At 37.0% G+C, this 15,724-nt stretch overlaps 1 protein-coding gene across 3 annotated transcripts in view; it reads left to right on the top strand.

Moving 5' to 3' along the window:
- LOC113517261 (beta-1,3-glucosyltransferase) overlaps positions 1-7,885 on the top strand; it is a 43,620-nt gene extending 35,735 nt beyond the window's left edge. For all 3 annotated transcript variants that reach the window (XM_031912483.2, XM_031912482.2, XM_026901891.3), the window contains exons 6-11: positions 673-862; positions 1,362-1,497; positions 1,723-1,876; positions 2,754-2,863; positions 3,732-3,898; positions 4,696-7,885. In XM_031912483.2, the coding sequence (XP_031768343.2) occupies positions 673-862; positions 1,362-1,497; positions 1,723-1,876; positions 2,754-2,863; positions 3,732-3,898; positions 4,696-4,851 (913 nt within the window). In that variant the 3' untranslated portion in view covers positions 4,852-7,885. The remainder of the gene's footprint in view (positions 1-672; positions 863-1,361; positions 1,498-1,722; positions 1,877-2,753; positions 2,864-3,731; positions 3,899-4,695) is intronic.
- The last annotated feature ends 7,839 nt before the right edge of the window (positions 7,886-15,724 follow it).

Genomic DNA, 15,724 nt, shown 5'->3' with positions numbered 1-15,724 from the left:
ACCCTGTAAATTCACGCCATATTCCACCCTTCAAACCGAAACACAGCCATGCAAACACAACTGCTTCACGGTTGAAACACGAATGGGACAGAGGTACCCAAGCAATCGACTTTTGTACAAAGTGTTCCTCTTGTATCTATTTTCGAATATGTTAAAAGTCTGTCTTCCAATATTATTTATTGAATAACAGAAACAGAATTTTAACATATTCTTTATTGGACCAGTATACTGATATTGTAGCTAAAATATATATAGATATTGCTATATATGTATTACCTAACCCTAGTTTATATTTAATTTATTAATATTTGTAGGAGTAAATTTTCGATTTGTGTAACTGTGAGCCCATAGCTTGTAACATGTAATTATGCACAAATAAATCATTCAATTTACTTTCATTAATTTTTATTTTTTAATTAAAAATAATATATGTATAAAACGAGGAGCGGTTCTAAGCTAGCTCGCTACACTCACTGCGTCGCCGATTTTTTAAATTACCAAAATTCGATTAGAGGTTATGGATAAATGAGTTTATTATCTACATAAATTTAATGAAAACGACGCTGCAAATTCGAGTTCTGTTGCATTATCACCCGGTGCCACATTTTTGTTCGGTACAGCGTATGATGCATAAACGCTCGAGGGGTTAATTAAAATATCGTTCCCCTATAGATTCCTTAAGCAAATAGAAGGCGGCGAACGTAAGCTGGAAGCTGACTTCTCAATAGACCCGGCGTTCGAGCTCGCAAAATTGGTGTACGGCGGTGCACACAATCCTGGCCCACTGCTCACTCCCGATCTCAGCTTCTGTGTAGTGTCCGGGGACAATTGTGCCACGTATCCACGCCAGTTCGATATATGTGTAAGTAATTTTAGCATTTTTTCTTTATTTTTTTTTTACCAAACAAGTTCTATGCATGTGTACCTCTCTCTTACACGCGTTCCCGCCGCCAAATCACTTCCTAATGTGATCAAGTACCCGTGTCGAAATGATTACGTGATTTATAAGAAGTAATAAGAGAAATAGACAGACAGACGCGAATGGTGACTTCGTTTTATATTATTTAATCTATACTTCTATATATTTGACTGAAACAACAAGTGTCTTTAAAAAGAACCTTCATATTATGTTAATTAATAAATGTTACAATATCCTAAATAAATAATAATGATAAACATAAATAGTCATTATTAGTCGAAAATGTAGTCTCATTTTAATTTGATCACGTAACTACACAGTAGTGTGGTTTGTCTATGATTTTAGTGCTTACACTCGCAGCTCACATTAATCTGTAGAATTGTCAGGTTTCAAGTGCCCATAGGAAGCCACTATGTCTCTCTAAAAATCGCGTTCTCGGCAGGGTAGTGCCATACCTGAGGAGTCGATATACTTCGCCGTGAAGACCTGGAGCGGATTTCACTCTACCAGGGCGAAGGTGGTGAAGAAAACTTGGGGCAAACATGTCAGTAACCTGCTGTTCTACAGCGACAAACCAGGTATGGTAAGATTCCAATAGTTAATAATTTGACCCTCACCACGGCCAGTAATGGGCAGGTTGTTTTACATAAATGAGATCCCGAATTCGAATCCTGGTAAGGCCAATTTAGGGAATACAGTATAGACTCGGATCTCACTGAGTATTGGATTATGTAGATTATTTATAAACTACATCGCTACAGTTAACTGATGTGCTCGTAAATGTAATGTACTTTTTTCTCCAGATCCATCTCTCCCCGCCATAGAGACTGGCGTGCCGAACTCCAAAACTGGCCATTGTTTGAAAACCATTGCCATACTGAAGCACGTGGTGAACACAGTTCGGAATATGCCACACGTCAAATGGATATTTCTGGCCGACGATGACACTATACTGGGGTAAAAATTGCTTAAAACTATCATCATCTCCGTGCCCTTATGAATTCAAATGATTGAATTTGGACTTAATATATTATTACGCAAGATTTTTGGGTTTACGACCGGCCACCTGCTTGACGTTAACCCTCTTTGGAGGAGAAAGGATTATTAGTAATGTGAACTACCATTGCATAGCAATATGTCAGGTCAACTTCCCCGCAATCCTTTCTGGAAACCATGGTGGTGAATTCCAAGTGTATCCTGCCTTTTCATTCTCACCTATCATCTCTCTCTCTCAAAAAAAAACCTCTTTGGGTATGCATTTGTTAGTGATATCTGTCACCTGTAACTGTAACTGTCACGGAGGAAAGGATTGGGGGAAGAGGGAGATGTTGGGAGTAAGGGAGGTTTATGTAAGTCGTCTGCTTGGGTAACTCTTCCACTCGTGTTTCTGCCACCTTATAGTTCTGCTTGCAGGACTGTGTTCCAGTCAGAAAAGTGAGATATGGCAATAAATTACAGGTTACTAAGGCATAATACAGTAATCCTCAGGAATAACAAGGCATGAGGTACTATGGCCGTCACAGTATATTCAATGATGTGCAAGGTACTGTTCATGACTATAGGCGACGGTTACCACCCACCAGATTAATCATCAGCTCGTTTGCCATTTAAGTTGCATAAAAACGTTGGACGTGTTGATTCTATCTCAAGTTGAACAGCTTGACACGGTAACGCAGTATCTAGGCTCGTTAATCCTCTCACCACAATGGCAACCCAAAAATTCAGAAGAATCTAAATATGGCAACCAACCGTGCTGTGAAAGTTGTTAAGTCTGGTTCAAATATATTTAGGTCGTCGTCTTCGAAGGAAGAACCTCAAGTTGAGATATTTTCAGGGTCCATAGATTGTGCGAGGTGCTCAGTTGTTACCGGGGCGGTAGTGACGTCACAATACTCGGGGAGCGGTACGGTTATGGTTATGGGAAAAAGGAAACTGCCGCTAAAGGTAAGTTTTTATTGAGTTCTACATTCAAAAATTAAGCTGTGATGGTATTCATTCATTCATATTACCTGGTAACTGTCCACTGCCCCAATAACTGTCCCCAATAAGGGGGTGTTTGACAGGCGGATTGGCAATCGCAGTTAGATCTTTGGTGATGTTTTAAGAGGAACTCTGCTGCCTATAATATCGGCTTCATGACAATTACCTTTTATGGGCGACACTTTGTCCTTCTGAACGACTTATGACTTACAGTTTACAGCGATAGGTGCTGTGCACTATAAGTCACTACTTGTGTTTTTCTTGTGTTACCCATCGTTGGATCTATTTCTGTTTTTTATTTCTTATATTCATTATCGTGTCTATCCTATATATTTATCAGTGTCTATATGTTAAACTTATATATTTATACACAACGTATCGTGCACACATATGTCCATGAGTTACGTATTTAGGGCCTATTGAAAATCAGTGTCGTAGCTTCAGATATGAAACTACGACATACACTGAGTTAGGTTTTTTGCACAAACACTGCTATATTCATCTTCTGTTTTTTTCTTCTTCTTTTATTCTAATTTCAAAATAAAATAATAATGTTATTATATAATTGTGTAATCTTAATTTCTATATTGTTTTGTCATATGTTACATGTATAATTTATTAATTTTTTTTTTTTTCTTAAAAAGATATAGTATCTAATGAATGGTTAATTATTTAAGTGAAAAATTTGTTCAGTGTATGTGCAAATAAATAAATAGAATAAATAAATAAACAAATATATGACGATTTTACTACCGTTTAATTTTTTTTTTATGGATAGATGATAAATGATCAATGAAATATGAGTGTAGAGTGCACATAACACTGACGACAGGCTACGACTACATCACGGGTGGCGGCGGGACGGCGTTCAGCGTCCGCGCGGCGCAGCTGGTGTCGCGGTGCGCGTGCGGCGCCGGCGCGCCCGACGACATGGCGCTCGGCGCCTGCGCCGCGCACCGCCTCAACATCACGCTCACACACTCGCCGCTCTTCCACCAGGTACTCGCTGAATACTGTTTCTTTTTTTTGGATGAAAATGAAATGGCAACCCCGCCTGCGCTACCGGTATACGCTGGCGGAGCACCAGTGAAGGGTGATCGATGAGAATGAAAACAGGCCAGTTAGCCCATCATGATGAATTCATCAGGAATTAACCATGACAGTTTCCAGGGGGAACCGCGTGGAGGTCGACCTGGTTGGGTATATTGTTAGCAATGGGATTCTTAGTCTCCATTATTCATCCAATTCATTCATCCAATATTCCCCCCCCTCCCCCTCCCGCGTAATGTATTCACGACAACCTTACATTGGGGGAAAAGGGACTGTAAGTGATAAGATTTAACAGCCCCATTGCTAGCAATACACCCTATCAAGTCGACCTCCACGCGGTTCCACCTGGACACCATAGTGGTTAATTCTAATTAAATTAATTGCTATAGGCCAACTGACCTGCCTTCACCCTCATTTCCCACCCTACGCTGGTACTACTCCCTAGTATATACCAAAGGCGCAGGCGAGGTTACCATTCCATCTTCACCCATTAAAAAAAACAACCTCTTAAAAAAAGAATCTCTTCCATTTGGAAGTCACGTCTTCTAAAAGCTTAATATGCTATATATGGCATTTACAGAGCAAAATAATCCATCCATCAATGTAAATACATAATGGGCGACACAGTATACTCTGTTATGTCCACGGTACTGTTCATGTCTATAGGCGACGGTTACCACTTTCAATCAGGTGGGCCGTCAGCTTGTTTGCTATTAAGAAAATCCTAACAGCCCACATAATTACAGGCTCGTCCCCAAGACTATTCCCGCGAGGTGCTAGCCCGAGACCGCCCCGTCTCCTTCCACCGTCACTCGTCTCCAGAACCTCACAGGGTGTACGCAACCTGGTTCCAGCACGACGACATGGCGCTCAAACGGAGACGAACGAAAGACGAGCTTTAGTTGACGGTATAGAGATGAATTTCCATTGTCACAAAATATATGTGCCACATTTGCTTACTGTTATAATCACATTGTAACTAGATGTCTAAGCATAGGGGATATTTAAGGGGAATTGTTAAGAGGAGTCTTAATAGAAGGTAAGCCCATATTTTTTTAGAGTTTTTCTGTCTGTATGTTTGTTCCAACGTACTCAGAAACTCCTAAATTGGATGCTATTTGAACAGTAATGTTCCTGAAGGCCTAATTTAAAATCTGGTACTTGTTTTATCTTAAAACGTCATCTATAAGTGGTCTATTTTATTTGGTTTCCTTCTGAAATTCATACATACGAAGTAACGGGCGAAAGCTAGTTAGATATAAGGAACCAGTGTTACCATGTTCGTTCACGCTGATCTCCTAAACGGCTCGAACGGCTTTAATGAGGTTTTGTAAAAGCATGTTTACTCCATTTTTGACTTGACGGATGTTGTTCACCCCTTGAGGAAGGTGGAGGATCGTTGGGAAGATTCCCATTACTAGATCTCTTGTGTGCAACCGTGATGAAGATGCCAGGCTCATACAATTGAACCGCTGATTTCTTTTTTATGGATGGTATTGGAATGGTAACCTTGCCTGCGTTGATGGTATACGCTTGTGGGGCACTAGTGACAGATAGGTGAGAATGAAAAGGCACATTAGTTAGCCTATCATGATGAATACACCTGGAATTTAGCACGATAGTTTCCAGGGGGGACCACGTGGAGGCCGATCTGACAAGGTATATTGCTAGTAATGGGACTGGTAGTTTACAATACTAACAATCCCTTCCCCCAAACCGTTGATCTGACTCTTGTATTATAACAATTGGAGAAAGATGAAGTGAAAGGTCTCTCGAGGCTACTATCTCCAACTTAAGGGGGGGGGGGGGAGGGAGGGATTGTTGGCAATGAAATTTGACAGCCCCATTGCCAGCAATATGCCCTAATAGCTCGACCTCCACGTGGTTCCCCCTGGAAACTATCGTGAACAATTCTTGTTGAATTCGTCACGATGGGCTAACTGACTTGCTTCATCCTCACCTATCATCCTTCACTGGTGCCCCGCCGGTCTATTCCGATAGCGCGGGTGGGGATACCATTCCATTATCACCCATTAAAAAAAAAACTTGAGTAGGACAGTTTTGATTCCGTTAACAAATAATGAATCCTGTAGATGGCGGTAGGAGGCGGCACCCATATTAGCATGACATATTAAAAATAGATCGATAGAATTCAATACGAGTACTTTGTGAATATGGCAATGCTCCCAGAATGTAATCTCCTTCCCTTCAGACCCCTAAAAAGCGGCTAGGGTTGTCACAAATTACGAATTCATGTACATGGAAAGGAGAATGATAGACATAGATTTAGTGATAAAATTATTTTTATTTTTTAACTCTATTTGATAAAACTGTTATTAAAAACTGTTGCTGACTGTTTATTTAGCTATTTTTTTTTATATAAATTTTATTCGTGTACTAAAAATTATATAATATTTCATTTTATATAAAATTGTCTTATAGCTGTTAGCTTGTTTATTATAGTTTTTATATTCATGTTAAAATGTCAACTAGATGTTTAGGTTAATAGTGTATTAAACCGTATTATAAGGTTCCGTAGTTTTTTTACAGCATGAGGGAGGGGGGGGGGGGAGTCGTGTTTTGGATATTTTGCCTATCGGCCTATCAAAGAAGAGTTTGTAAAAATTTTTGTAAATCTACATTTTTTTTGGAAAAATTGTAAAATTGATATTTTGTAATGACAACAATGACGAAGTTACAATGGTCTTCATCATTTGTCTATGGAATGCTAAAAATATACAAAAATCTTATAACCATTTGTGACAATCTTTGAACAATGCCCCATCAGTGTACTCGTGACAATGGCCGATGAAACCTGCGGGTCTACCATGAAATGAAATTCCGAAATTTCGGACTCAATTTCGTGTGTTTGTTTATACCAAATTCGGACCAATAAATGGAGTTTAACATTTCGTTCGTCATACATCCTATCGTAAAAGTCCAAAGGAACAATATTTTAACATTTTTAATATTTCCCCAAACGGTAAGTATTATGTAATTTTAACATCAAATTTGTTTCGTTTGGCTCCGAAATTTCGGAAAACACTTCATGGTAGGCCCCACTGGTCGAAACGTCGAGGTAATTCAGGTAAATTGACATAGTTTACCTAAATGATTTCGTAATTCTTATCTCTTATAAAGTGTTAAGTATAATATCAAATAATGATCTTGCGCAACGAGCAGTTCGACGTTATAGAAATAAAGTGGCTTAGATTATATAGATAGAGTGTCGAGTGTCAAAAACAGGACAAGTTTTTATCAGCTAATTGTCAAATTAGCTTACTCGTTTTGTTTATCAGTGTTCTACATTTACTCATAAAATGTATTTTGACGTATTCTTTAATAAATAAAATGAGTGTTTACGCATTAAACAGATGTAGAAATTATTAGACAAAATAAATATAGAAGTTATAAAGGAGTTTTACCAGAGGGAGACTTTTAAAGTAGTTTGCTTGGTCACCTCTGTCCTATTCGTGTTTCAACCGTGAAGCAGTTGTGTTTGTATGGCTGTGTTTCGGTTTGAAGGGTGGGATATGGCAGTAAATTTACAGGGTACAGAGGAATAACACTCGAGTCCTCAGGAATGGCAACGCATGTGGGGTATCATTGGCGAAACAGTATACTCTGTTATGTCCATGGTACTGCTCATGTCTATAGGCGACGGTTACCATTTTCCATCAGAGATGGGCCGTCTAGTTTGGCATTCTAAGTTGAATAAAGTCACTCATAACTATTTATCACACAAAATTGTATGAAAAAGTTGTCCCGTTTTTCTCGAAACATTTGTATGGTGACACACTACCTATATAATATAAGTATATCGGTTATATGCATTTAAAATAAGTTTATGTAGTCGTTGTGTTCAGTATTGTTGCATTGTAAGTACTTGTGTAAACATATCAGTTCTTGACTTTAATAAATTTAATATTTTTCTAATAGCAGTTTCATTTCTTAGCATATTAATTGTATTCATACAATTCATGAATGAATGAAAACTATCGTTCCATTCAAGGAATAAATTCCCTACAATATGCACACAAGGGGGGGGGGAGGGATTGTTAGTAATGGAGATTGAGAATCCCATTGCTAGCAATATACCCAACCAGGTCGACCTCCTCGCGGTTCCCCCTGGAAACTATCATGGTTAATTCCTGATGAATTCATCATGATGGGCTAACTGGTCTGTTTTCATTCTCATCTATCACCCTTCACTAGTGCTCCGCCAGCGTATCTCGTTAGCGCAGGCGGGGTTTACCACACCATTTTCACCCTTAAAAAAAAAGATATGTACACAAAAAATATTAATAATTATTATATCAACCTTTAATTGTCCACTGCTGAACAAAGGCCTTCCCTATAAGGGGAGTTTTGCCAATAGTTGCCATTCTTGGCAGGCGGGTTGGTAACTGCAGTTTGACTTTGGTGATGTTTAAAGATGGACGCTGCTGCCCATCCTTCGACCTATACCTTAGTCGCCTCTCACGACACCTACGGGAAAGGACGGCGTGGTCCATTCTATGGTGGGACCACACGGTACGTTATCAATAATTAACTTAATTATAGAAAATAAAGATAAAGAAGCAAAATGAAATGGTTTTATCGCTTAATAGCGATTTTTTTATGCAACTTAGAGTGGCAATCAAGCTGATGGCCCACCTGATGGAAAGTGGCAACCGTCGCCTATAGACATGAGCAGTACCATGGACATAACAGAGTGTACTGTTTATACCCCCCATGCATTGCCATTCCTGAGGATTCAGGTGTTATTCCTCTGTACCCAGTAAATTCACGCCATATCCCACCCTTCAAACCAAAACACAGCCATGTAAACACAACTGCTTCACGGTTGAAACACGAATGGGACAGAGGTACCCAAGCAATCGACTTTTGTACAAAGTCTCCCTCTAGTTATCGAAGTCGCTGGCGGAAGACCCAAAAAAAAAAACAATTTTATAAATATAACTAAATTTAATTCTAAAATTAATTATTACAATAAGTGTCTTCAAATCGATGTGTGATCCGTAAGTGAAGTTATATCGAATCAAACATAAAGGAAATGGGTATTTTTGCTGTGGGAATTGAAATGTTGACTCGACGCAGGTGTCTTTCTCGGTAGCGCACCTTCTTGCGTCATGCTAGGTGGTCCGATAGGTATCTACTATAATACTCTGGTAAATAATAATAATAACAATATAGTGTTACAAACAAACAAACACCCGCGTTTAATACTAGTAGAATAGGATAAACAAATTTCAACTTTTAACCGGTTAGCACACTTACGCTGTTTTAATTTGGTACAGCCCTAATTAATTACTACCCTCTTGTCCTCGCTAATGGAGGTATTCAGTATCTCGGAGTGACTTGCTTTGAGCCGATACCTGGAGAATATTCCAGTCACGTTGCTTAATAAACAAGGGCTTTCGCTTGTTGCGAAATCAAATTAATCATTTTGGCATAATCAATAGATATCGGAGATATTTAAGTATATATAGTATCGATTAGGTATCACAATAGGGGATACAGGAGGGAGAGATTGTTTGCAATGGGGTCTAACTGCCCCACTGCGGGGGGAAAGGAAATGTTAGTAATGGGGTCAAAAAGCCCCATTATTAATTACTAGCAATATATCATGTCAAGTCGACCTCCACGTAGTTCCCCTTGGAAACCATAGCAGCTAATTCTAGTTGAATTCGTCAGGATGGGTTAACTGACCTGCTTTCATCTTCATCAATTATCTATATTATTACTGGTGCCCCACCAGTGTATACCGATAGCGCAGATGGGGTTACCATACCACTGTCACCCTTTAAACAAAAACTGCCCCATTGCTAGCAATACGCCCAATCTGGTTGACCTCCACGCAGTTCCCTTGGAAACCATTGTGATGAATTATTGTTCAATTTCTTACTTGGGTCTAACTGGCCTGGCTTCATCCTCAACTTTGTTTATCATCTTACACTGGGGTCCTGCCGGTGGGGTATCGGTATAAGTAGGGCAGACAGGGTAATCATTTCATTCGGGGGGAAAGGGATTGTTAGTAATGGAGACTGAGAATCCCACTGCTAGCAATATACTCAACCAGGTCGACCTCGCGGTTCCCCCTGGAAACTATCATGGTTAATTCCTATTAAATTCATCATGATGGGCTAACTGGCCTGTTTTCATTCTCATCTATCACCCTTCACTGGTGCTCCGCCAGCGTATCCCGTTAGCGTAGGCGGGGTTACCATTCTATTTTCACTCATCAAAAAAACAATTCCATTCGCCTCTTTTAAAAAAAAAAAAAACAGAAACCACATACAGCTTCCTATGACGAGGTTACGTCGCCGAAGAAACGGCTGCTCACGTAATCCTGGAATGTGAAGCTGTGGCCCATCAACGTTTAGAAATTCTCGGAATAGTGAGGTCGCTCCTGTGAATATCCCAGGAAATTTCTGTGCTTCTTAGCAGAGTTAGGCTGGCTGTACTAGCCACGACTCATACGCACAATGGCCCAAATGAGAAGCTTAGTACGGAAAAAGAGTCCAATTTACGTTACATTTATTTTAATAGGATAGTTGGGTCGATTATCTAAATTTGTCTTTCAAATTTAGTCGTATGGTCCCGGCATAGAATAGACCTTCCTTTTCTGTGAGTGTCGTAAGAGGCAATTAACGGAACTAAATAGTTGAAAGACGGGCAGCGGCGTCCCTTATAAAATATCTCTAAAAATCGAACTGCGATTGCCAACCCGTCTGCCAAACGTGGCAATAACTGGCAAAACTCCTCTTAAGAAGAAGGCTCATGTTCAGTAGTGGACAGTTAAAGCCTGAAATGATGGATCTTTAAATTTTAAATTTGGTTTCACAGCGATATCTTAAGCCAAAGGACCAATATAAACTACATTTCTAATAGGTTTAAGTCAAAACTATCTTAAATTTAGTTTATGATCATTCATCAAACATTATATTATTTAATTTACAAATTGTTTTTGTTAATGTCATGTCATGTCATTTACTCTCTCTGTTTATCGTAATGGTTGACTGGTAGAAAATGCCATCAGGCATTAAGTCCGCCCTGTAGACATATTCTAATGTGTGCAAAAGTATAAATAAATAAATAAAACAGTAATTTCACGTAATTATCAATTTAAAATATTAAGAGATAAGTTAGAAAAACGATCCTTCAGAATTGACCAGACTGTAGTGGACGAGAAGACATTTTTTTAATAAAATTAAAATGGCATGGCAACCCCACCGGCGCTTTTGACGTACGCTGGCCTAAGAACAATTCCGAAATCTTTGACGCTGGCGGAGCACTATTAATTAAAGAAAATATATGAGTATCTTTGGGGGAAATATTCCAATTTCCTTAAAAAGATTAAAATAAATTCATTTTAACGCTTTATAATTTTTAATTAATGTTTTAGGCGGATAAACTTCAGCATCCCTTCTACAAATTATCCAGTAGGATGGGATTACAGTTTAAACATATTCGTAAATTCATCTAGTGGAGTATGAAGCACAGATTAGGCTAATGGCCCGTAAGTACTTAACGGAAAACGTACATAGACTTTACTAAGCTGTACTTAACAACAAAAACTCTCTAGAGATGCTTTTAATACTCTCGGTTGTTACCAATATGTTATAGATATGCTATATATTTTAATAAAATTATAAAAGATCAGATAAATATAAGAATCGTTTAAATTTATCTAGAGTTTTTTGTTACGCCTTGACCAGACACTTTCAATTATCTCTCTCCATCCTAAGGTTGCCTGGAAGAGGTCGCTATTTAGTGACAAGGGCACCTATTGTTGCCTCTTTATCTTGCTTTTATGTATTTAAGTTTATATAATTAAGTACTTATTTTGTTTATATACCTATTATTAATGTGTATAATTTACTAGCGGCCCGGTACGTGCTTCGCTACGTATAAAGTAAAAAAATAAAAAAAAAATCTTAACATCAATATCGCTGACAATTTGCTTTAATCGAACCACGTCCAAAATGAAATGACCGAATGGATGACATAACAACATGCTTGTACTATCGACACTGAAAAAGTTTCAATTTAACAGCACAATCCCCATCTTAAAAAAGTTTGAATTTGACACAAAAATCCACATCCCCAAAAGCAAAAGATGTATAAAAGGATATATATATATATATATATATATTATATATATATATATATATATATATATATATATATATATATATATATATATATATATATATATATATATATATATATATATATATATATATATATATATATATATATATATATATATATATATATATATATATTTATATATATTCAAGACCATTTTTTAGAATTGCAGGGTCGTAGCAAAATCACAGTTTAAGTTAGGCCAATGAAGTTATTGGTAGGGCAGAAACCATAATTCACTTTGAAAAAGCGAATCTAATTTTCAGTGGGTCTATTTTAACAGGTAGGGCATTGATAATTAATGCCCCCCCCCCCCCCCTCCAGCTACGGCCATGCAGTGATGTATTATGTAATGTGTTTTTGAAGAATCAGAATCAACCTGGTGCATCCTCCAAGAGATTATAACGCCTTGTTTTTCCTGGTGATGTTTGAGGGGACCACGGAAGACATAGTAGTTTATGGCTATAGACAAGGGTTTCCACTTCACGTAGTCCATCAGTTTATTTACCATTACTAATCTATCAAATGAAAGGAATCAATAAAATCATTACGTTAAATCTTTGTATTCAACGAAGAATTGCAAAAACCAATCTTCAAAGTCATCAGGACTTTGAAGATCCCCAAACGCAATCTGCCAAAGTGTTTGACATGTACGTCACAAGAAACGTTATTTATTCTAGCAAACTTTCCACGTACTTTGGCAACTTGTGAAAGGATCAAAGAGGGGTCAGGTCGGACCAATTTGTCATTCGTCACGCGATACTTCGATAAGTACTAAAAACTTACATTTTTCATTATGGGAAACTTTCGAGTGGCGTCCAATTCCCAAGACTTCAACAGAAACTAATATTCGCCCTTGTTGTTCAAGAGTTACAGACGATTTCCGTCTGTTACAGACTCGAGGGTGTTTCATCCGAAAAGATGTAAGTCCGAATAAGAAAATATGCCGTCACCTGGCTATATTAAGACCGGCATCGTCGCGGTTACACCGCCGACTTATTACGATAACTTTTCGGAAACTCATAAACGGTTAGGGTCTTATTGGCTTTAGGCTTGTTAATATGGAACTGTTTAAAAATCTCGGAGTTGCACCCTATTCGACCGCATGATACCGTATTTTTATGATACAAATTGCCAAATTAACTAGGAATCGGTCATAAAATCGGAAATTTTTCTGTATTAATCTAGTGTGATTAGTTAGCGATTTTAAGACTAAATTCGCGTATTTAATCTGCGAATTAAAACAAATATCTGCGAGTACATTATATTTTGGTTAGGCATTGGTATTACCAATTTGGTATATTACCAAATTGGCAATATGGATATCGATTCAATATCCATATATTGGATTCTTTTGGACATTCATGGTGGTAAAAAGGTCATCACCCATTTCGGTATTGCTCATATCGATCGGATATCTATTTTCGAATATTGTCATAGTCGTAGAATACTGACGGATCTATATATGTAATATTTGTCAGATCCGTCAGTATTCTACGAATATGACGATATGTTAAGTTTGTTTTATCCAATACAATTTTTTGGATAACAGATTATATAGATATTGCTATATATTATTGACCGCTTATTTTAATAAATAACGAGATAAGTCCTAGATATATTAGATTGAAAATAGGTATTTTCGAATACCTCTTTGATTTAAGAATATAGGAGATTTCGCATCGCAACAAACTGTTTTTTTTTTGTCCACAAACAAAAACGGCAGCTTTAAACATCACAATATTAAAACAAAACCTGAATTATTAAAATTGGTTTCGAATTGGTGACATAATCGCGTAACATACAGGCTAATTCTGAAGCGCCATTTATCTAAACCTATCTCTTAATATACTATTTTAATTTTATGCGTTTCCATCATAAACTAAAATTATATTTGACTTAAATTTGTTAGGAAAACAGTTCATATTGGTACTTACAATAGATAGGTAGATAGATAGATAATTTATTTATACCACTTACAGCATACAAATTACAATAAAAAAAAAAACATAATACACGATAAAAGAGACAAAAGAATGAAAACAAAAAAGCACAAAACAAAAAAAAAACAAAATATATAAACTAACAATCTCCCTTCTTTCTCTTCCTTCATGCATGTGCCGTAGTAACATAAAATGGTCACATCTCAGTTTATTGCTTTGCCCTTAAAAGAGCAAAACACTGATATTCTGCTGTGGTCAAGAGTCAGTCGCGAAACTCCTCATTAAAAATAATAATAAAAAGAAATATAAATAAACTGCATTGTATGTGTCCATTACATTCGCCTCCATTTGATATTATATTTTAACTAAATAAATAAATAACAGATACCATTAGATGAGACAATAAAGATTTCGCTGTAATATCAAATTAAAGTTTGAATTTAAGAGACAAATTTAGAGCTATAGCGCTTTAGAATCGACCACAAAGTCACAATTTTTACAGACATTTTTACAGTTTAGTGCTTAGTATTTCACTCATAGAAATGTTAATAATACCACAGAAATTATACAAAGTTTCTGTTTGAGGGCACGGTTAATAATTTATAATGCTATTTGAAACCGCTTGCTTGCATCTGAAAATATCGCTGACATTTGCAACAACTTGAAACTTACGTTTGGATCATAAATTAAAGATAGTACTTCTACGGTTTGGACAAATATTTATTTCTGTCTGTTTACAAGTATATTTATAGTTTTAGGGTTTACAGGGTACAGAGAAATAACACCTGAGTCCTCAGGAATGGCAACGCATGGGGGGGGGGTATCATGTGTGAAAGAGTTTACTCTGTTATGTCTATGGTATTGCTCATGTCTATAGGCGACGGTTACCATTTTTGATCAGGTGGGCCGTCAACTTGTTTGCCATTCTAAGTTGTATAAAAAAAAAAGTTAATAAATGGTTCATCTTTGAGCGTGTGATTTCAACTTTTTATTTTGCATAACTGCCTACCTATAATGTTTGTACTAATAAAATATTGTTATTCTAAGTTTAATTTAGTTGATTGTAAGTATTAGCGTTGTTATATGCATTAGTTAAATCTTGTTTTTAATTGCAAAAACCTGTAATAAGCTTTTTATCTTTAATGTTTTTTTTTATTATGCAATTTTCTAGCTGTTGATTTTAATAATAAATATATAAAAAATGATAAAGTTGGTAGATAATACACTCATAAGGTGGGCCGTAAGCTTGTTTGCCGTTTTGGCGGTATAAAAAAATGTAGTGTGTAGAAATGGTCGAATGCCATTAATTTAATTTAAAGAGATCCATCTTTAAATAGCAAACAGCTAGCCAATTTTAAATCGTGAAAAGATTTGCAACTGTATTTTAGAAAGACAATATTTCACAGTCGGCCCGTCCGTCCATCCGCTAAGAGCTACAGACCTGATCTCAGATTGTTTAGCTGTGATTAATGGTGGATCCAAACATTCTGCCGCTACCCTTACTCTATAGTACCATTCATTAATTCTCTGTTCCAATTAACGCCGTGTCTATGGTAGCGAGTTTGTTGAAATACAATACAATACTTACTGAGTTTGAGTACTTTATGAGCACACGAATATGAATCGAAGAGAATGAGAGTTCAATGAATTGATTTGGCATTAATCTCTTTATTATAAT

This window comes from Galleria mellonella, unplaced genomic scaffold, assembly GCF_026898425.1.
Source record: "Galleria mellonella isolate WM207_F2 unplaced genomic scaffold, CSIRO_AGI_GalMel_v1 utg78, whole genome shotgun sequence".
Lineage (NCBI taxonomy): Eukaryota > Metazoa > Arthropoda > Insecta > Lepidoptera > Pyralidae > Galleria > Galleria mellonella.
The sequence above is the reverse complement of the archived record's forward strand: the minus strand, read 5'-3'. Positions and strand labels throughout refer to the sequence as shown.